This window comes from Rhinolophus sinicus, chromosome 17 (genome assembly GCF_057876585.1).
Source record: "Rhinolophus sinicus isolate RSI-liver-muscle chromosome 17, RSI-T2T, whole genome shotgun sequence".
Lineage (NCBI taxonomy): Eukaryota > Metazoa > Chordata > Mammalia > Chiroptera > Rhinolophidae > Rhinolophus > Rhinolophus sinicus.
The window spans coordinates 100,263,964-100,286,955 of NC_142517.1; the positions used below are offsets into that span (position 1 = coordinate 100,263,964).

At 34.4% G+C, this 22,992-nt stretch overlaps 1 protein-coding gene across 6 annotated transcripts in view; it reads right to left on the minus strand.

Moving 5' to 3' along the window:
• Nucleotides 1-22,992, minus strand: part of TSC22D2 (TSC22 domain family member 2) — a 46,682-nt gene that overhangs the window by 9,880 nt on the left and 13,810 nt on the right. For 2 of the 6 annotated variants that reach the window (XR_012496804.2, XR_016019734.1), the window contains exons 2-3: nucleotides 22,312-22,383; nucleotides 10,461-10,619 (exon numbers count right to left, since the gene is read on the minus strand). The exons of 1 other annotated variant lie outside the window; for it this stretch is intronic. Coding sequence is in view for 2 of the 5 variants with exons in the window: in XM_019748883.3 (XP_019604442.2) it covers nucleotides 20,757-20,787; nucleotides 22,312-22,383 (103 nt within the window). In the remaining 3 variants the exon portion in view is untranslated. Of the gene's footprint in view, nucleotides 1-10,460; nucleotides 10,620-20,741; nucleotides 20,788-22,311; nucleotides 22,384-22,992 lie in introns of those variants that run through there. 3 more of the 6 variants (XM_019748883.3, XR_002138886.3, XM_019748881.3) reach the window with 3 other exon arrangements.

The following is a 22,992-nucleotide window of genomic DNA, read 5'->3' on the forward strand; positions in this document are numbered from 1 at the left end:
ACTAGCATTAGGCAAGGTTTGACAGGATGAAAAAGTTATTTCCTTCCTGAGTCACAGTGAAATAAGAAAGGGGTAGAGGAGAAGGGTGGCATTTCTCCAATGTTGGAGTGCTTACATTTAGAGCAGGCTCTCTTGAAAGAGATTTCATTGTACTGTTTACACAGCAGCAATAGGTAATTTGATGACAGCACAATTCATGACTGGAGAATGAAGAACACACACTAAAGGGCTTAAGCCCAAGTTAAAAAATTTGACACTATAGTCCTGGCTACTTTAAATTAATTCTTGGGGACTGGAAAACAGTGTATGACTGACAATTATTTAGACTGATATATATATACTGGTACTTAAAGAGTAAAAAAGGGAGAGGGATTTAGAAAGGATTTCAAATTTTGCCAATTGACATCTAGCTCCAAATACCTCACAAAAAATCTAAACAATATAGTTATACTGAAAAGGAATAAAACAGATGCAGTTCCATATATTCATTCTAGATATAAAACCATTCCTTTAGAATTTTGGGATAGAAGCTGATGGAAACCAACTTCTAAAAACATCAGAATTTTAGTGATTAAAGTATACCTTAATCTAGTAAAAGATCTCTGTTTTTCAATACTGATTTTAAGGACTATCTTTTCTAGGAAGTACAAAATTTTAATAGGAAAGGAGAGAAAATTTCAATAAAAATTCTTAAATATAAATGAAGACAATAAAAAACTACGAGTTCAAATTACTTCAGCTGTGTTAGGAAAACAATACAGATTTAGGAAAAACCTGCCAGGAAAAGGACTGTTTAACAGTCATTTTGTAGTAAAGATCAATTCTCCTCCAAAAGGTTGAAAATAGCATTCCTTCCCTTGACTATGAGGAAACAGCACTTTCACCACCTAAGGAAATTTTCATGGTGTAAATGTATGAAAATGAACAAAATTGGAGAAAGAACATGATAGAAAAAAATGTCAAAGGAAATAAAAACAAAAACTCTTAAGATTTGTGTTTCATTTCAGAGACCAACAAGCATTGAATAAATTTTCACCCAGCAGTGGGCCTATTATAAAAACAACCCTTTTATATAGCTAAATCCTTCTAACATTTCTAAAATGATTCAGAATTCAATGACATAAAAATGGGCCAAAAGGAAAAAAAATAAGAAATGAGCTTACTAATTGATTTCCAATGCTAACCATTACAATTCTCCCCCATTCTAAATGCCAGCTGAAAATTTAAACTGGGTATCTGAAACTCCTGAGACCCACCATGTCTCACTCGCACTCTTTGCTCACACTGTTTCTTACTCTCTAGGTACTTCTGTGGAAATTCTACCATTGTTTTTATAGCTTTCAGCTAAAATATTTTCTATAAAGGCTTTTCTAACCCTTTCAGAAGTACTACTACTCTTACTGCACTAACCCCATAGACTGTTTTAACAGCTGTGTGTCTCTCTTACTAGACAGAGGTATACGTGCTATATAAAATCTACCACAAGGCTGGCAGCCATCTACGAAAGAATTCATATGTTGTAGAAGCCTGGACTCATAGACTGTATACTTGGAATCTGAGTTCCAAATATATCACTTGCACTTTCTCTAGCGATGACATGAGGGAGCTGTACTGGATCATCCCCAAAGCCACTTCCTACACGAACAGCAACAGTTTTTCCAAGCAGTCCTAGGACATGGGTAATGCTATCATTTTAACTAAACTCAAAACCAATAACTGAGGAAATATTCTTTAATCTTATTCCTCAGTCTGGAACTAAACTTGCTGTGTGTCCCTGCTGCCTAATATCTAATTCAGACATCTAGGTAATCCAAATTCCTTTGGAAGCAATTGAGTCCTAAATCCTGAACTAACTTTGTCTCTTATTTCCTATATGGCTGAGTCTCAGTAACCTGTTTCTAGATGACACTTTTATAAAAAATGATGAATCCCAATCTGTCTCCTCTGCACAAAGCCCAGCACTCAATGCGCCCTGGATGGAAGAATACAAAGGCGGACAGCGTCCACCACCAGGAAGATCGCTAGGTGTGGCCTTAGCAAATACACGGTACAGCGTGGCCTCACCTCAAATCTGCTGTGTGCTGAGGCAGGTTAATAATCTCACTGGGCTTTTTCCCCTCATCATTAGTTTCAAAGACTTTTATGGAACTTAGTGTAACCACTTGAATGTGGTTTTTGGTCTATGGAGGTGGTGGTGGTGGTGGTGGGTGGTGAGAAGGAAAGACAGACATTCAAGAGAGATCTTGAAAAGATGTTACCTAAGTAAGCAAGAGAGGAGGGCTAGCAGGGCACTGCAAAATGTCTGGTCACGGGCATTAAGGAAGGTAAAATGATACAGGTTTTGTAACTGAAGCATAGAGAATCTGTGAGATCAGAGGGATGATAAAGGAAAGGGGCTCCCCCATAATGAAAAAAGGCCAGGACGACTAGAGTTTTTAGCCTGGAGCAAGTAGGAGTTAAGAAGACAGTTAATGTGTCACAGGAAGAAAGCCGTATTTTGTCAGGAGTGGGGGGTAGGGGGCATGAAGACTGAGTGACAGAGGAATTTGGGAATAAAGATGATAAAATTAAAACTTCAAGTTTCACTTGAGACTGCTGAATTTTGGGACATCTGGAATGTAGATCCTGGAAATACAGAGAGAAGGTTGGTGGAAATTGGTATCTGGAACTCAAGAGTAATCTGTGGCATAGGAGTCCAGGTTTGCGAGTTGTCGGAATGTGGACAACTGTGAAACGTGAGCTGGCTTGTCCAGTGAAAAGGCAAGTGGGGCCAAGCATTGGAGAACACCAACATGTGAAGAGTTATGGGAAGAAACTACCATTCTTGGGAAACCTAATTATTTATTTCACTGACTGGCTTCATAAATGTCTCTTCTTTCTCAAGCATTCTATTTTTCCCCCCCAACAAAACAGCTACTGTTGAACAAATCCTCTCAATCCCATTTCTACAATGAGGCTTAACCAAATGAGTGAAAATGAGACTATCCCCTTGAACACCAAATGCCAAATACCAGTGAAGAGCACATAGGTAAATTTTGCTCATGTCATATAGTTATGGGCATAAATCTTTTCATTTATGCCCATTTCTTGAAGGCACAGAGACATTACTTAAAATAGCTTTGTAAAAAAAAAAGCATAATTCTATAAACAACATATTTGCTTGCTACCTTGTAGCTCTTCCTAATTTGTCCCCACAGTCCAGGGATAGTAATAAATAAAAATGGAGGCTACCAAGGAACTGTTTTAAAATAGGCATCAACCCTGAAGAACACACGAGTGCCATGAGGTTTTTAAAGAGATAGTTGCCTCACTGTGATTCAGACCAAAGGGGACAGCACCAATCATGGTCATTATGCCTTAAAAAAAATAAAGAGAATATTATATCAGGAAAGAAAAAAATCTGGTCTATTTAACTTTTACTAAATCAATGAATGTTTTGCATTTGGCATATTTTAAAAATTTGGATTGGCTTGGGTCTGAGCAAAGAATTAGAATGCTCACCTTCAATAAATATACAGTAAGTACTGGGAATACATGCTCTGAAGAGTTCAAGTTTTCTAAGTTATCAGTTTACTACCACTTGGCTTAGTCTCTCTTGCTCTCTACTTCATTCTGGGGGCAGACATTCTGGGGTAAGAGAGCTAATCTCTTAGCAGCTGCCTATGCTAATGGCTGAATTCTCAAGAAATAATAAAGTGGTTTAAAAGCACAGGCTTTAGCATTATACAATCTGGTTTTATATCCCAACTCCACGACTTAATGGCAGGGTGATTCGAGCATGTTAAGATACTAAAACCAATTTCCTCATCTGTCTATGAGGTCATGGTTATCTACCTTAAAGGTTTGTTGTAAGTATTATATGAGACTTTTTACAATAGTAAACACTTAAAAAAATTAGTTCCTTCTACTGTTTGAATCAAGTTGGACTTCAACAGTGCATAAGGTCTACTATCCCAATGTATTTTAAATTACAAAGTCATGAGGTATAAATAAAAATCAATTATGATTAGCATCAAGAAATAGCGTTCGTATTTATGTCTCAGCCAAAGAATGAAATAATCCTAGTTATGCCTTAAATTTACTTGATTTCTTTGTAATTAGTCACACGTTAAAAGATTTAATACAGCCACAAAATATATGCTAATAAAAATTGTTTGACTTGAGATTTAAACTTACATCAATAGCTCTCAGCACAGCGTTCCTGTGGATTGAACATTAACAAAGTTCTTACTGATCCTCTTTAGGATCTCAAGGCTTCATTGTGTAGGATAAAAATCATCTTAACATACTGTGGGAAATTTTTCCAAAGGCCACTGAGATATAACCAAATTAATTTAATTAAAAATAAAAATTTCCAAAACAGTGTTTAACTAAAAACATCCTATACCTTCCTTTATATGAAATTTCAACAATCAACATTACTAATAACAAATTATAAGAATGGGATAAAGTGTTTCTTTGCTTCTAAACCACATATTACTCTAGTTGAGAATCGTTGCTTTAGAATTACCTAACTCAAAAAGCGATTCTGGTACAGGACAATAAACAAAAATATAAAGTAACACTATTATAAAATCTAAAGGGTTTTAAGAGTTTTTCACTCAAGCAAAACTGTACTCAAATAGGTACATTTTCTATGACAAGAAGTTTTTAATAGCCAACAACTTTTCTCATTTCAGTCTAGATCCATGTCCTTGAATTATAGGCAATAACAATTCTATAATATAGATATGGTAAATTACAGAATTTTACAATAGTTTGTACACATCACTTTGTGTAAAATCGATGACTTCTAGACTTACATCATAACGTGAAATCTGTTAATTCGATTTAGATTCTAGAGTTAAGACTGTCATCTGAAATGGGATGCTTCACCTACATCCTCTTTGCTCTCTTCTTTTCTTGCCAATAGGCCCCACCCCTCTGATTCTTCCAGAGATAATTTTGTTTTTATTGCCTTTATTGAATGTTCTTCTCCTTGAATTAAACCTTAAAGGCAGGAACTGTGTCCATCTCAAGGGTCTATGAATTAGAACACTGCATATAATTGATACGTATTAAACATTTAATTGAAAAAAGGATGGAATCAAATGTATAGTATTTAATATATTATCTAATTATAATTTGTAAGTTCAGTATGAACTTATCTTATGTTGGGCTCATCATGCCAGTAAGAAGAAGAAATTAATCCGCTATTTAAATGATTAGAAACTAATTAGAAGGGTGTCACTGGCACACGGTAAAAATGTGCAGACCTCCTGAGAAGTTGTTTCTCCCTGACAAAAACAGCTTACATACAAAGCAAATAAACCTTTTTGAGATGTTCCTTGAGTCTGGTGATACTAACTGAGGATAAAAAGTTAGCCGTTTCTATATAATATAGGTAACTGAAACAAGGAGAAAAACTGTTTAGGTTTGATGAACAGAGAAGCTAAAGCTAGGGATTTTCAGGTTACTTTTGACAAAATTATACCATAGATAAAGTCACAGAAGACTTCATGGAAAACAAAGTGGACTTTAAAAATTCTTAATGGTCTTTTAGATAAAAACCTTGACAAAGATCTTTTTATATTAGAATCATGGATTTGTGGAGAAATCATTTTCTAAACCCAGTGAAAGGCTTAATTGTATAATCATGCCTCATAAATATCCATCTGCGGGTTTTCTCAATTGCCCAATATCAGTCTATAGACGACCAGAACTGAATCTAAAGGGAAGAGGTGAAGAACCCAAAACTACCCCTGAAGGTGGGACGTGGAGGCCAAAGCCTTGCTGGTTTGGTCCGGGAGGATACGGAGGACAGTTCAATTGTTATGCAGTTAAGTCTCCCGGACAAGTAGAAGTTCTAAGTGAACCAGGTCCAGGAGTCTGAAGAAATTCAGATGCAATTCACTCTTTTTACCCTGGTGGGTCAAAGCACATATGAAGGAGTTGTGTGAAATCCTTGCATCATAACCAGAATCAACCACCAGGTGGGAAAACACCCTTGTGATCTCTAATATATTAAACAATGTCTCCTCAGTCATTTTTGAAAAAGAATTTTAAAACTACATTTGTACTAACACCAATGACCTATGGCCAAGAACAGGAACCCGTATTTTTTTACTATGGCAGCTATGAAAACAGACATAACTAGAGAATGTTCTCAGTTCAATGTTTCCACAGAATTGTAGTGCAGCTTATATTTTTACATGAACCTAATCTCTTTACTAAATGCTTTAAGTGATGTCAATCATCTGATTTTTCTGCTTCACATTTTAGTTTTTGTTGTACAGAAAGGGTTTACAAAAGGTCTGAACGTGAAATGGAAAGGAAAGAAGACCAGGATGCCAAGATAATAAACATCACTGGAGGTGTTCAAGGGTTAGATGACAATTTAGAAAGTGTATTGTAGCCATGATTCAAGTATGAGAAAAGTGGTTGCAATAAATGACCACTAAATTTCTTTCCAAGTCAGATTCAGAATTCTAGACTCAGAAGAGAAACTCAGAGGTGGTACTGAATAATAGGCTTGGGGCTCTGGAGTCATACCCAGGTTTGAATCCCAACTCCATCACTTTTATGATATAACTTCACCAAGTTATTTAAGCCTTTCCAAAGGAAATAATAGGACCAGATACTAGGTTTCAGTAAGATAATGCATTAGTGTCTGGCACATGGTAAACACTTAATATGTTAACTATATAATTTGTATTACTAAGGTATAGTGACAAAAATCTAAGGATCATGAAATACACAAGGAACACTGACTTAGGAGTTAGGGGATCTGGTTTCTACATTTGACTCTTGTCTCTAACTATATGTAATTAACTTCTGACATTCTTTCCAGATACCAAATTTTGTGATACCACACTGCAGAGGGATTTTAATGTACTTAAACATTTAGCAAATGCTGTTTATAGGGTTACAAAACAAATAAACATAATCCCAGAGTTGATAATTTAGTGCAAGACCGACAAGTTAGAGGTGTGATAAATGCTAAGACAGGGCAAGATTTCAGAGGGTGTTTTAGGGTCAGGAAAGAATGTTAATAGAGGAAGTGCCACAGCTGGGTAGAGAAGAAAAGGGACACGCACATGTTCCAAAAAACAAACAAACAAAAAAACAAAAACCCAAAATCATGTTAGAAAACTCAAATAATGAAGACCAGTTAGAAGGTTGTTGCATTTCCATATAAGAAAGGATTGTGTCCTGAATGGGGATGAGAGATGTAAAGGCTGAAGAAATACTCAGGAGGCAAACACTGATTCACTGACTATGAGAGATCAGGGGAGTTTCAATGTAAGGAGAGATGCCTTGGTAACAAATTTGGGCTTCCCACAGCATAAGGTGACACTCAACACCATCTATATGCTCTAAGCATGATGAAGAATGTGAAAAGAGGGTCCTGACAGCACTTAAAAGGACAAAGAGAAAGGAAAAGCCTGCCAAGGTTACTGAGAATAAACAACCAGAGAAGTAGAAAAACTAGAAGGGATGCTGCTTTCATAGATGTTAAAATATCAGTCCAAAATTCAAACTCTATGACCTATCAGTATTAGCTTTGTACAAGCAGACGAATATTTGGAACACTAAAAACTAAAAGCTACTTAAACATGATTGCAATTATCAATATCCATGCATACATGTATGTATCTCAAAGTCAGGAAGGGAATATGCAAACACTGAGACTGTGGCTGTGTTAAAAACATGGAGTAGGTTTGAGTTTCTTATTTTCCAAACTTTCCATAGTTTTAATTTTCAAAAGGCAAATACATTACTACTAAAGAAGCTGAATGCAAATTATCCAAAAGAAGACTAAAAGAAGATAGGATTCTCAAATTCTGATGATCTATCAAGCTGTATGTTTTTAACCATGACCCTGAAAAAATTAAGTTTATACTTGATCTGCAGACTATTTCAATTTAACTGAAGAGTAAACAAGTTCTTATGATTTCACTTTTTTTTAAGCAGTACTATTATTGTGGATTTAACTTAAGCCATATTTAGACAAAGGAACTTTATTATAAACACTCAAAAATAGAGAATCGGTTATAAGGTTTGGAGCTCATTTGAGAATAAAATTAAACCAACCAAAAGAATTTGCACAAAGTTGGTGCTGGATTAAAAAATTCCATGTATCCAAAAATAAATTTTGTCCCATTCATATTTTAAAAGTAGACATAAAATAGGTTTTTTAATAGAATTATTCACAATTAAGAACAAATGGGAAACCGATGTAGCACTTAGTAGGGGGTTTTACATGTGACCCCCCCCAATTGAAGAAACATTTGCAACTCAAAGTAGTTTTTTAAACTGCTTCCCAGTATTTGCTATTTATAAATCCTAAATATTAATGGTTATACTTAGTACAATACTATTCTAAGTAAGTACCAAAACTTTTATAATACATACATAATAAATTTGCTTATAATCATAAGCATTAAATTTGAACAGAGCTTATTTTTTAATGCAGCGAATACTTAGACAGTAAGCAACTGTCTTACCAAATTTATTTTTTGGCAAGTGCTTTAAAAGATGGTTTTGTAATAGAGAATGACCCATTACTACGTAAGTCCAAAGGAAATCAAATTTATGTATCCACATCTTTATTCAATATAAATTCTCTTATCCTTCGCGTTTTCCAGGGTTACTCTGCGTACCTGCATACCAGTTGAGAGCCCAAGTTCCAGTGAGAAAGCTAGATTTGAATCACAGCTAACAGCTATGTGGCCTGAGCAAATTACTTACTCTCTATAAAACTTGCAATTTCCTTCTCTGTAAACTGAAGATATTGAACATACTAGTATCTATGTAACATGGCTATTATGGATGTTAAATGAGATAACATGCCAAAAATACTTAGCACAGTATCTGATGCATAGTAACCACTCAATAGGAAGAATAAAACTATTCTGTGGAGAAATCCAATCAACACTGAGCATACAGATTGACAGTATGAAATTCCTCAACTGCAAGTGGCTAGGCTCTGATTTGTTCCATCAGTCTAATGATCACTTATAAGAAACTAGCCTTGGATAAATAGCAGTAAAAGTTACAGAATCAGTGTATTCATTAAAAATTTCTTTCATGAGTTACACACTTAGGTGTCTAACAAGGCTTGTCCCTTAGACACATTCACTAGCAATGTTACTCAACTGTTTTTGAAAATCTGACAAATGCTCTGAACCTTTCACTGAAAAGTGAACATACATAAATTTCAATCCATTATTCCATAGGGTTTATAACCCCTTGACTACTAAATATGGATATCATACACTAAAGAAATTATAAATTATTTTCCTAATTACCAAAATTATATAGATTTATTGTAGAAAATGAAAAAAAAAAAAGTATATAGAATAAGGGACAACTGTTGTTAGTTTGTTGTATTTCCTTCCAGACTACCACTGATTGCAATTACTGGTTTAAGAAATCTAAGTTTACAGAATACGGTCAATACACAGCCATGGACTACCATATCAGAAACCATTTAGAATATTATTCAAAAGATAGAATGGGTATGAGTATGTGTAAAGGAGAGAATAACGTATCTCTGGTTTAGAATAAAATCAGAGATATGGTACCCTGTTTAGATGATAATTTCAAATAATCTTTGATAGACTTCCACGATCTGTGTACCATACCTTAACAAAAATATTAATTCTACAACTCTATGACCATGGACATATATCACTTAACCCAGGTTCTTTTTTGTCACCTGCAAAATGTGATCATCAGATTACAGATTAAGATCTTATTCTAATCTAAACTGTATTATTTCAGGAGTCCCCCTACAAAATACAGCTGTGTTAAAACCAAAGCAAAATAAGAAGGTACACAAAACAGGTTAAAAAATTATTTTCTAAGAAGAATATAATTCTGAAAGGAAATGTTTTAATTTTCAGGGGATACAAAAAATGTATATTGACTTCTAACATATAATTTTCATTTGATATTGGCATCTTAGGTGTTCTCAACGTAAGAACTGAGAAAATTTTCTTGTCTTTACCTTTAGAGACATCTAGAAGAAAAAAGCCTTTTATGAAGAGAAATAAAACCCCAAAGGCAATAAAATTAATTTAAACTCTATTTTCTGAAGAAAATGATTTTTTTAAAAAAATAAAAGATTAATATATTATTTCTCAAGTATCTCCTGGGGTAATAACTAGAAAGTATTTGGGGCTCTTACTATATTGTAAGCATCTACAGCAGATGCAATAGCAATATTTAAATCATCTTACTATAATACAGGATGTCACTTTATTTTTTAAACTGATTATTAAACACCACTGCAAAGATATGGCCTTTAGCCAATTTGAAAAAAATTACATACTTCAAGTATTATATTTAAAATTCCAAGTTTTAACTTATACTTAATACTATACTCTTACTTACACAATGTGTTCATTTTCATAAATATTCATCTCAATACAATAACATCAGGTATAATACATAAAATCTAATCCATTAAGTCTTACCAATTTATGACCTGATGAGACACTCTTGTGGACAACATTCAGTCCTTAGAAGCTAGAATAACCCTCCAACCATGTGAGGGCATCACAACTTTTAAACTTTCGGCTTTCGATCATTATTATGTCACATTCCTCCTCCGATGCTGAATTCTAAAAAAAATTCTAGCAAAGAGTTTAAGTAAATAAGTGTTTTAATCAAATAGCCTTTAAAAATTTTTTATAGCAAAGTTTTATGTTTTACCATGATTACACAACTGATATTTTGTACTTAAGTATTTTTTTGATGTAAAATAATTTCATATTTAATCTGGATACTTCAAACTTTAAATTTCAACATGGACTTTCAGGCCATTGGAATACTTGTTAGTAAAGAGTCAAGTAGAAATGGAATCAATTATAAGTTTAAGATCATGATCTAGAAATTATGATTTAACACCATAACTTGCTATAGACAGCTTGGTAGTCCTGTAGAATGGCACTGGAATTCTATTGTTTGGTCCACATCCACATATAAGTTTCTAGACTTACAGCACAGGTGGCTGTATTAGTAGTCATCTATACCAATCATTTAAATGCTCAAGACAGCAATTTTTATACCTAAATCTCACTCTGTTTCTGCCACTCCCAATTTTAAAATTAGACGTGACGGAAAAAATAAAAAATGTTATTATGTATTTTATATAATAGCCATAACAACGTGTCCTGTTCATCTGTGTCTGGGCACATAAGAAAACTGGGTGTAGGAAGATTTAATAATGGTAAAAATTACTTCATTAAGAATATAATCTTAAATTTATTAAATTTTTACAAGAACCTTTCAATTGGGCATCTATTTTAATCACTGAAGGGTAATATTAATAAAAGTTTGTCTGATAAGGCTCATTTATATTTTCAGTTGCCAGTTATCCACAGAAAAGGCAACCCACATATTTATGGGCATTTTTTTTCTCCCTAAATTTACCTCCTAATAACATAATGAGGCAAGGGGCAAGAGGGAAGAGGGAAGAAGGGAGCCCATTATCGAGGAAGATCAATATGTGCAAAGCTATAGAAAACTCAAAGACAGCATTGTAAAGGAAACTGCAGCCATCTCCAGATATTCAACCCAAAGATAGGGGTCTGAGTTATGCTGTTACAGATTTTAACTTTTAATGGAACTTCTCTATTACACACGGTCATTTAAAAATCTCCCATAGAATCTGAAGAACTATTAGGATTTTTCCAATTTATAAATATAATCTTTCCAAATGTAATCTCACAACACATTTGACTTCAATAAAATCATACTTTACTGTCATTTGTCAAAGCACAGCCTTACAATGTAATCACCTGGTGAAGGCAAAAATCCGTATCTATGAGGATAAATAAGAGTTTAAAGTTGTGGTCATTTCATCAACATATTACCAAAATGTTTTCAGAAAGTTTTAATTCAACTCGTCTCCTATTAACCAAAGTACTACCTTAATTTTTTTTTTAATGTTATTTTGATGATTTTTACCAAGCCATGTTAAACAAAGTATATGCTTCCTGAAATACATGTATCTGTAATGCTGGTAATTTGCTTGCCTGTAAGGCTTTGATGAACTGGTCATTTAAAGGGTAGACTACCTGACTCTTTGGGCCTGCCAACAAGCATTGTTATGATAAACGCCTGGAAAGCCTTTGGAAGATAGAATTTATACCAGCCATACAAAGCAAAAACAGTTACTTCACTATGAAGCTTGTAGAAAAAAACTTTAAAGTGTATGTGCATAAATGTATGGTAAAATTTGGACTTAAGAGCTACATACATTTAAAAAAATATGCAACTTCTATATAAAAATTTTTCTGAGCATGCATTTTCAAAATTGCTACCAAGTACAGGGGTCACACTTGAAGAGTTTCAATCACTAAATTCCACCATGTAAGAATTCTTATTAAAAAATCTGAAATAAAATTAGGTAACTGAAAGGCATGTGGATGAATAGAGGTAAGATTAATTAGATATCCTTTAAATTTAATTTAAAATTAGAATTGTCCTAAAAATGTATATTTACTTAGAAAGCTGTTCTAATATAGCAATCATAATGTTTAATCTCTGGCAAAATTGCTATCAAAAACAAGTCCTGAATGTTTCCTATAGTTATTTCATTCTTTTTCAATTTGTTATGAGGAAAAATCCCATTTAACTGAGAATATCCTATTAAAAGTTCTTATAGTACAGTCCAGCAAGAACTAGGCTTAATTTTACCATTATTTGGCTAATTTTAGTGGCAATTTTATATTAACAGAACAAAACAGAGAGCAGAGGGGCAAAAAGGTAGATGATTTGTAATTTCCAAGTCATTATTTGAAAATTGGTATGTGAAATCAAACAAATCTACAAGAGCTCCTAAAGGAACTTTAGACTATTTGAATGAATGTGCTTAGCTTCACTAGATACAAAATTTCACTTTCAAGTGTAAACTACATTGTTTAAAAAGTTCACTACACTCTTTTGAGAAATCCTAGACATGATAAACCAATGCTTGCTTCTCTAAAGGTCAGAAATGCTTATTTTTGAATGGAGAATGGCGAAATGGAGCAACCCTGTATGCCCCCAATAAATTACATAGTCTTCCCATAGATAATGTACTGAGGAAATGATGCTAGAAATATCAAAGATAAACTTATAGAAAAAAATTAGTCCAAATGTACATGACAGAATGAGAATACTAGAAAGACAGTGTGCTCCAAGAAATTCACACATAAAAAGACACAATTATAGGAAACCTCATATATCTTTTGTTGAGCCAAGATACTAAGTAGTTTTTTAAAAAGGTGTTTAGTATGTATGCATTGTATCAAATGCACCTATTGGTGGAAGATATGCAAAAAGAATAGCTTAAAGAATTTCATTAATACAGCTTTAAAAAACAGCTATAACAAGATAGGTTATTGATATTTTTAATTTCTACTCCTCATTCTTTCAAAAGGAGCAGAGAGAGATTACAGAGATACAAAAAAAGAAATTGAAACCGGGGGTGGAGGAAGGTAAAAATGGAAAAAGAAAGTTAAGTGGAAGCCAGCTATATATTACTAAAATATATGCAATAAGGACCTGCAGGCTGTTAACAGAAAGCTCCATATCTGACTCTGAGCTTTTATTAATGACAGTTAGCAAAAAGGAAATACACTGCTCTTAAAATTTAAGATGCTATCATATTATGCTTTTAAGAACCGATATCTCATTTCTTGAAACAAAGTATGTTATGATCATCCCAGACATAATTAGTCACATTTTTTTGGAGAAATTAGCAATATCTAAAACAAACAACTGCTGCAAATAAGCACAGAAATTTTCTGAAGATCAATGGTTAACAGTCACTGTGAACAGAAAAATGGGATTAGTCAGACACTACAATTCTTTTCCCTCCTTTTTCCTCTTCTAATAGTGTGTAGGTCTAGGAAGAGACTGCCTTATTTATCTTGATATTACCAAGCATATATGTAGAAAGATACGTTTTTGGATTCCAGGATACAGTTTATGTACACCACTATTTCTGGGCCAAACAGCTCGATTAAAACCAACCAATCAAACAAACAATGAGCACCTTCTGAATCTTTTAGTATTTACAATGAAGGATCTTCAAACTTCGAAAACAACCAGGAAACAAAATGGCATAAAAATACTATTTCTTAAAGATATTTATCAGGGATACACATTCAAAATTATCAGCATCTGTTTAAATTTATTTCTGTCAAATATGAAAACTATTTTAGAATTAGTCAACTGAAACCTCAACACAGAAGCTAATTTTTGGTAAGCTAGTACATTTAAATACTCTATATCAATCACAAAATCTATTGTCTGATTTGAGTGATTTAGAATACTAATACACAAATAGAGTGTCAGTTATTCAGTCATCGCTCTTATCTAACTACCTACCAACTCAAATCTTAATAAAAACAAAAAATTAAAATAAGCCTACCTTTTTTTTCTTCTCAAAAGGCTGCCAAACTACATACAGGTTTAAATACATTGAAGAAGTGTGAATTAAAAAATTTAAATTACTGAGGACTAGAAAACAAAACAAATGTTATATATTTGTCTGGTTTAACAATTCCAGACTATATTTAAATTTCCTTCTCATCTGAATAAGTTCAGTAAGAGTTTTTTCTTAAAAAGTTATGCTACAAAGTTCTAGATTCTATAGAAAAGAATAAATTGGATTTAGTAGACTATTTTATGCACTTATAAACACACAAGTTTCTCTTCTACTCAAAGATTTGGTTTACTTAAAACACATTTGGTGAAAAGTAAAAATAAAATAAATTCCCAACAACAAAAATAATGTTACCAACTATTTCTACCCTTTTCAACCGTTTCTCGATTTCACCCTGAAAATAATTACCATGACCTGTCAGAGCAGGCTGTGGTGACTTATATTGAGAAAATTTACTAACTAAAGAGGAAGATGGTAAACACATGAGCAGAAGCATATAATGGATAAGCAGTTAGTAATTCCTCATCACCAATTCTGAAGTCTAGTCATGTGCTGAAAATAACGCCTACACATTAGGTGTCCCATTTCAGCTCACCACAGAAAAGCTAAGAAAGGAGAAGAAATACTATATATAAACATTATATATATATATATATCAGTGTTAGTCCATCAATCAATCAATTTTCAGTCTCTTTTTGCCTTAACTTTATCAAGCTTCAGGTCTGCAGCTCCAGCTGTACCCTGAGTATTTCCACCTTAACTTTTCATCAGTTCTTCACCTCTTCCAAAGGTAGTTAACAACAGAATCTCATCACTATTTTCTCCTTCCCAAACCAATTCTTTCACTAAAACTTTCAATGGTACCTCCACTCCCTCAGTTGGGTTTGACACTTTGGAGTCAAATTTAACAGCTTCCCTATCGTGTCCAATCAGTTGCAAAACTGTATAATTACTACCTTCTGATACCTATTCTTTCCTCCTGTCCATTGCCTAATTAAGGCCTTTATTACCTCTCTAGTATCTTTGGTTTCTACCCAATCCAAGATTTCTTCTCTGTTGTCGCCAAATGCTTTATGCACCAATCAAATTTAACCATCTTAAAAAAAAAAAAATTAACCATCTTTATCACATAAGCCCCGTACTTTCACAATGGTTCCCAGTAGTTTCTCTAACTGGAATGCTCCCTTTCCCTCAGCTCTTTAACTCTTCACGACCAAATTCTACCATCTTTCAGGTTCCAACTCAAAAAGCCACCTGGAATGAAGCTTGACCAATCCTGCCAGCTGTACCTGAGAGGCATAAAATGCTTAAATTTTAAATGATAGTTACCATTTTCAATCATGTGATGATGTTCTTACCTATCTTTTGTGGCAGGCCTTTCCCCTGCTAACCAATACTATACAATGCAGTCAACTAACACATCTGGGTATTTTTTAGTCTATTCAACCTCAATTTCAACTTTCCTGAATTTACAATTTCTGTACATGTTTCAGATTATTAAATTTATAAATGCTGTCATCCAATAATAGCTGTAACTTCCTGCTTTAACATCTGAACATTTTTTTATTTTTATTTATGTTTTATTAGTTTCAGGTGTACAAAGCAACGTAATAGACATTTAAACCCCTCATAAAGTGATAACCCACCCCAAGCTACTACCCCTCTGACATCTTATATTGCTGTCTTCCCTATGTTGTACTCCACATCCTGTGACTATATATACCTATATATTTAGTTATAGTTGACATTCAGTATTATTCTACTTCAGCTTCAGGTGTACAGTACATTGGCCAGGCATCTACATAGTCTATGATGTGATCCCTCTGATAAGTCCAGTGCCCATCTGGCACCTTACATGATCTTTACAACATTGTTGATTATATTCCCCATACTGTATTAACTACCAATTTGTATTTCTTAATGCCTTCACCTTTTCCACCCTGCCCCCAACCCCATTCCCATCTATCACCTGATAGATCTAGCACCTACTTGGCACCATATCTAGTTATTACAGTATTGTTGACTATATTCCTTATGCTATAACCTACATCCCCATGACTACTGTGTGACAACCAATTTGTCCTTCTTAATCCCTTCCCCTTTCATCCATCCTTACCCCTGCTCCCATCTTAAAGAAGTCCCTCTAAGATTCCTTGTAATACTGGTTTGGTGGTGATGAACTCCTTCACCTTTTTTTTGTCTGGGAAGCGCCTTATCTGTCCTTCAATTCTAAATGACAGCCTTGCTGGGTTATCTTGGTTGTACGTCATTGCTTTTCATCACTTGGAATATTTCCTGCCACTCCCTTCTGGCTTGCAAAGTCTTCGTTGAGAAATCAGCTGATAGTCTTATGGGAGCTCCCCTGTAGGTAACTAACTGCTTTTCTCTTGCTGCTTTTATAGTAAGATTCTCTCTTTGTCTTTAACCATTGGCATTTTAATTATGATGTGTCTTGGTGTGGGCCTGTTTGGGTTAATCTTGTTTGGGACTCTCTGTGCTTCCTGGGCTTGTATGTCCATTTCCTTCACCAGGTTAGGGAAGTTTTCTGTCATTATTTGTTCAAATAGGTTTTCAATTCCTTGCTCTCTCTCTCCTCCTTTTGGTACTGTATAATGTGAATGTTGGTACGCTTGATATTTTCCCAGAGGCCCCGTAAACTCAATTTTTTGGATTCTTTTTTTTCGCTGTTCTGGTTGGGTGTCTTCTGCTACCTTATCTTCTACATCGCTGGTTACAGCCTCTGCTTTATCTAATCTACTGTTGATTCCCTGTAATATATTCTTTGTGTCCATTATTGTATCCTTTATTTCTGACTGGTTCTTTTTCATGGTTTCCATCTCCATTTTTATGCTTCCTATCTCTCTGTTGAAGTTCTTCCTGAGATCATTCAGCATTCTTATAACCAGCGTTTGGAACTCTGAGTCTGACAGATTGCTTATTTCCCTTTTGCTTAGTTCTTTCTCTGGAACTTCGTTCTGTTATTTGGGACGTTTCTTTGTCTCCCCATTTTGGCTGCCTCCCTGTTTTGGCTGCCTGTGTTTGTTTCTATGTATTAGGTCGGGCTGCTATGTCTTCTGGTCTTAGCAGAATTGCCTTATGTGGTAGATGTGCCGTGGGATTCAGTGACAGTCTTTCTGGTCAGTTGAGCCACGTGCTTCAGGTGTGTCCCTTGTGTGGGTTGTGTGTGCCCTCCTCTTGTAGTTGAGCCTTGGTTGATGTTTGCACATCAGTGTGAGGGACTGACCCTTGGGCTCACTGGTTGTGAGGATTGGCCTTGACTACAGTGGAAGAGTTGTTGTGCAGGGGCTGATCCTATGGAGCAGGATCTGCCTCAGCAGGACTCTGGTGCCTGCCCAGTCTGCCCCTTGGGTGTGTCGTGCTTGGACCTGGCTAGGTGATGCTCCAGCTCATTTTGAAGCTGCCCTCTGGGGGAACCAGCTCCAGGACCACCTTGGAGGGGATCTGCTGTAAGTCCACTTCAGTCACAGCCTGTGCCCCACCCGGGGCCACCCAGCGGGAGCCAGAAAATAATCCACAGATGGCTGCTGCCTGTGTTGCTTGCAAGTGCCTTGAGAGGCCAAGCCACGGACCAAGGCCGGCTGCCACTAATGCGGACTTAGGCCTGTTCAGCCAGAGGTACAGGATATGCTCAAGCCATCATCTGAACACTTTATAAGCATGTTCTTAGGTTTTCATCTAAATCTGAGACCCAGAACTAAAAGGTGAAAGGTCATTAAAACCTTGTCCTCTAATTTCTAGCGTCTTTGATTATGCTGTATTAGATATCCTTAACTGGAATAGGTCAAAATGTAATCAGGTAATAAATTATGTAAGTACTAGAGACAAATTATTCGGAAATATATTTGGGGTAGTTACAAAACAGTGCGGGTTCATATCCTCAAGGTACTTAATATAATTATTAGGAGAGGACATTAAACCAGTAACCATCTCCAATAAGTAATCCACTATGGTGATTCTTTTAAATTAATTATGTAGTTCAGATCTACAATTACGCTGAATCATATGGATGAATCTCAAACATAATATTGGCTCAAAGAGAGCAGACACAAAATATATAGTGTATGATCCCACTTATTGGAAGTTAGGATAGGGGAGGGGAAGTGATAGGAAGGGGGCATGAAGAGCTTACAATTTTCTTTATCTTGATCTGGGTGTTAGTTACAAACGTACGTTCAGTTTGAGCTGTACATTTATGAATGGTGTACTTTTCTGATACAAATAAAATGATTTTTTAAAAGTCACACCACTGAGCATTCAAAAATTAGATTAGTCAAGTTCTGAAACCTGAGTTTTACGATTTGGGTTAACAAGTAGTGTTAGTGATGCATCCAGCTTCTTGGAGGATAAGTAAAACAAAAACTGTCTCATACAAGCAGCTTAGTTCTGATTTACTCTTAATTTCAAATATAAAATCTCATAGGGAACGATGATAGGAAATACTAGAAGCCTTTTCTAACACAAAATACTTTAGGTTACTTAAACAAGAATTTTTTTAATCCAATAATTTAAAAATGATGTAAATAATTAAAAAAAAAAAGTTAACTAAAACCATTAAGTATCTAGTAAAAGACATACCATAAATGTATGTAAGCATTAATTTTAAGTTAATAACCCATGTGTACTTCCTTCCATATTTATTTCTCTTTAAATATTCGTGTTATCATAAGAACAAGCTGACCCCAGGGGATGGTGCACCTAGCAAATGTTACTCTCCTTACAAGCTACCTGATTTCTTCGTTTAGTCTACCTGAGTTAAAGTTTCTTTCCTCTAGTACTCCTTCACCTTACTGACATATTTACAAGAGGGTAAAATTGTTTGCTATAAATTCTCACTCTCAGCTTTTGCAGACAAAGGACTCGTCGCAATGAGCACCTGCTTCCCAGTGATCAAGTTTGTAAACTAATTGTCTATTTAACAAAGCAATGCCAATAAGTAAGTTTGGAAAGCTGTTCTTTAAAGCAGAAAAGTAGGAAGTCAAACTTTAAAGTTACTATAATGAAATGCCAATAGGCCATGATATCACTAAAAATGAACTTCTTCATAGTAAGATAATCCCCAGAAAGCAAACTATACAAGCTGCATTACTCATTTTAATAATCGGCGCAAACATTTGGGCTTCCCTAGAAAGGTATTATTTTTGAGCTATCAGTATCTATTAACCTTATATTTGGTGATGTGAAAACAGTTTCAGCTGATTCCCTGAGGACTCTGCAAATGACACATGGGGGAACTAGAACAATGATGGCACTTAGGAAAACGGAAAGGAAAGCTTTATAGTAGCTTCAACTTTTGTACCAAAACTGAATACGCATAACACTTTAAATATCCATGGAAACAATAAATATAGATAGAGGCATACTGTTTGATGAAAAACTTCTCAATTTGCTAATTCTAATAATTAAAACAGGAAAGGAAACAAAGGGGCTGGGCTCTGAGAGAAGAATAAGTCAATGTGAGAAAGATTTATTAATTACTTATATTTTGATTAAAAAATACTCTGGGTAAGGAATCCTAGAAAAAAGATTCCAGTCTTTCAAATAAGACAAATCCAGCAATCTTCAGATTTCTAGGGCAGGTTTAATGAAAACTGGCACAGGGCTTATAAGCTACCCCTACTGAAAATGATTTCCAAGATTTCATAAATAGGAGCCTGAAATATGGTATCTATCAACTGATAGGCAAATTTATACCTCAAAGCAAGGAGATTAACAAAGGATTTATAGTCCTTTAAACTCCGAATGGTTCTATTTAATAGAATCACCACTGCAAAATACTTATTTGTCAAATTAGTAAAATTTTAAAAAATTCTAAACTTACAATAGTCAAAAATAAACAAGACATTTTGGTGAGATCTAACACAAACAAGGTCAGGAGAAGTTATGATATGTTTTAAAGCTTAAAACACACAAATCTTCAACTCCTTTTTGCAGCGAAAAAGAGTATCCCACAATAGTTTATTAGCCAATACACCTATTAAAAAGTCTGTATATTATTTGCTAACTGAAATTGCAGATAGTTGGAACTAATAAAGCTAGCGACCACTGCTCTTCTCAATTGAAAATTTAATAAACTAGTTAAAAAGTTAAAAGGAAGCCACTAGTCAGTTTCCATTGGGTTGGGCTTGGCACCCTGGTACCAACAGGCCAACTTACAATGAAGTATGGGTCATCTAGAATATAAATTCTGGTTATATTTTGGCTTCAACATACTATAAACAAGTATCCATTAACTTCTTTGGCTCTGGACAACAGGCTCCAAGGAGAAGAGAAAATATTTTCAACCCATGAAAAACTATAGATACAGCAATATGCCTCATTTCTGATACCTTAAATGTTTCTGGTATCTAAAAAAGAGAACAGATAAGGAGTATTTAGCTGTAACAACAAACGAGGAGCAGACAATTTCTATGGTTGTTTTATAATGAAACAAAAGAAACCTTTCAATATTAAATCCAAATTACAAAAAATAAAGCTACATTAATTTGATGAAAATAGGTATTATTCATATTAATGCCAGGGTAGCTCAAGAAAGTTAGCCATTTGAAATAAATTACCATACCTCTGAAAACTATCCTTATTACATTTCTAAACAGAGTGCTATGTTTCCTTTTTCTGAGGGAAAAGTATAAAGTACACCCCAAAGTACTCACCCTGGCTACATCTGGTAAGCCATTTGAATGTTTAAACCTTTATGCTTGATTCATGCCACAATTTACATTTATGTCTCAATTTATATTGCTATAGCTATACAATTTAAAAAGTGAATCTATAAGCATGGTATTATAAATTTTAAAATTTCTTGTTCTACAAGTAACTATTTAAATACATTTTTAGTAAGGAACACATCATCAAAAAGATAAGTTTGTTAGAAAATTTCTTAAGAGTGACACACACAGCAAATCAAGCCAAAGAATTAAAAGACTGTTACCATTTCTAGGCAATGTAGACCACGTCTTAGCATGACATATACATGCACTTAGCAATACTCTTTCCTAATGGAAGACATGGAGTTGAGTCTATGAGTGTTATCCAAACAATGCCAGAGGACACAAATGCGTTGCCAGGCAGAGTTAAAAAGAGTTTTACAAAGCTTTGTGAATTTTAAAAACATCATTTGAGCTCAACTTCTACTAATTAGACACAGAATGATGGTGTGCTAATAAATATTCAGCAAAATAACCGAACAGAGCAAATACTACTTAAAATGTGTATTAAGCAGAAAGATAAACCAAAGTATCTTTTGCCATAAATGAACTCCAAGACTTCATTCAGTACTTTAAAAACTTAAAAATAAAATTTATACATTATTTCTGTGAGAAAACAAACCACTTTAGGGCTTTACAAAACAGTAATGCAGATCTAGTGAATTCCAGCAAACAAGCTTGATGTTGCAGTTTCTCGCCAAGAGTTAGCGAATGACCACTACACACTGATTCCTTGGTCTTATCTCCCCTCCGATTTCTTAATATAAAATAACATTTTGCTTTGAGTTACTAAGGCTCTTACAGAGAAATCATATAAGATAGCACAAATTAAAATAACTGTAGGTAGTTTATTTTATAGAATATATTTTTACATTAAAATGAACGTGGGCTAAGTAAATATTTCATATAATAAAACACAATAGAATATGTAAATCCTTCCAAAAAAGTAAATATAATTAAAAGCTCAGTAAGAAGAAATGTTTATATTCTATTTAAAATATAGACTGTCCTTTTGGTTTATTTTGCTGCTTTATCTCATGCTAGATATGTGATTTCCCCCCTAAAATAACAAAGATCAGTTTTAGTGATGAGAAACTAGTACAGCGCAAAGCAATTCATGCATACACTTTTGCATGTATGCATTCCATATGTGAGTATTCATACCTATCCCCGAGGTTCTTTGATTCCTGAAACGTGTTCAAATGGAACGCTTGGTAGAAAGCAGTTGAAGGATTCCTGTGAGATCCAAGAATCAAATGGAAATGAGGTTGAGAAAGTACAGTAAAATCACTGTTCAAAAAAGATGGAAGATTTTAGATTTAATACAGCGCAACTGCTTCAATACAAAGAGAAAAAGCGACATAAGCTTGTTAAACGCATTCTGAAAGAAATAATTGGACAAAATTTAGCCCCCGACAATAATTCAGAGTCGCAGTGCTAAAAGAAAGGGGTAATAGAGATAAAATTAAATACTAATTAACATTCAGGTAGGGGTGTGTGTATGTATGTATGTGTGTGTGTGTGTGTGTGTGTACACAATTATATACATAAGAATGTGACCAATTCGCAGCCTAATCAACACTACTCTGTACCAAATACCTTTATAAATGCCTGTAAGTTTAGTAGTTTAACAAAGCTGTTCTGAGGTACATGCAAAATAAGCTAAGCTATAACTTTATAATATAAAAATTCTTCATAGGATCTATTTGACAGGGTTTGATGATGGACAATAAGTCCTTTTCTGAGTTGGGCTTGACACAATTTCCACCTTCAGAATCCATTTATTTATTTAGATGTAGTCTCTCTGGGTTAGGGCAAAAAATGGTGCTACAATTGTATGGCAGC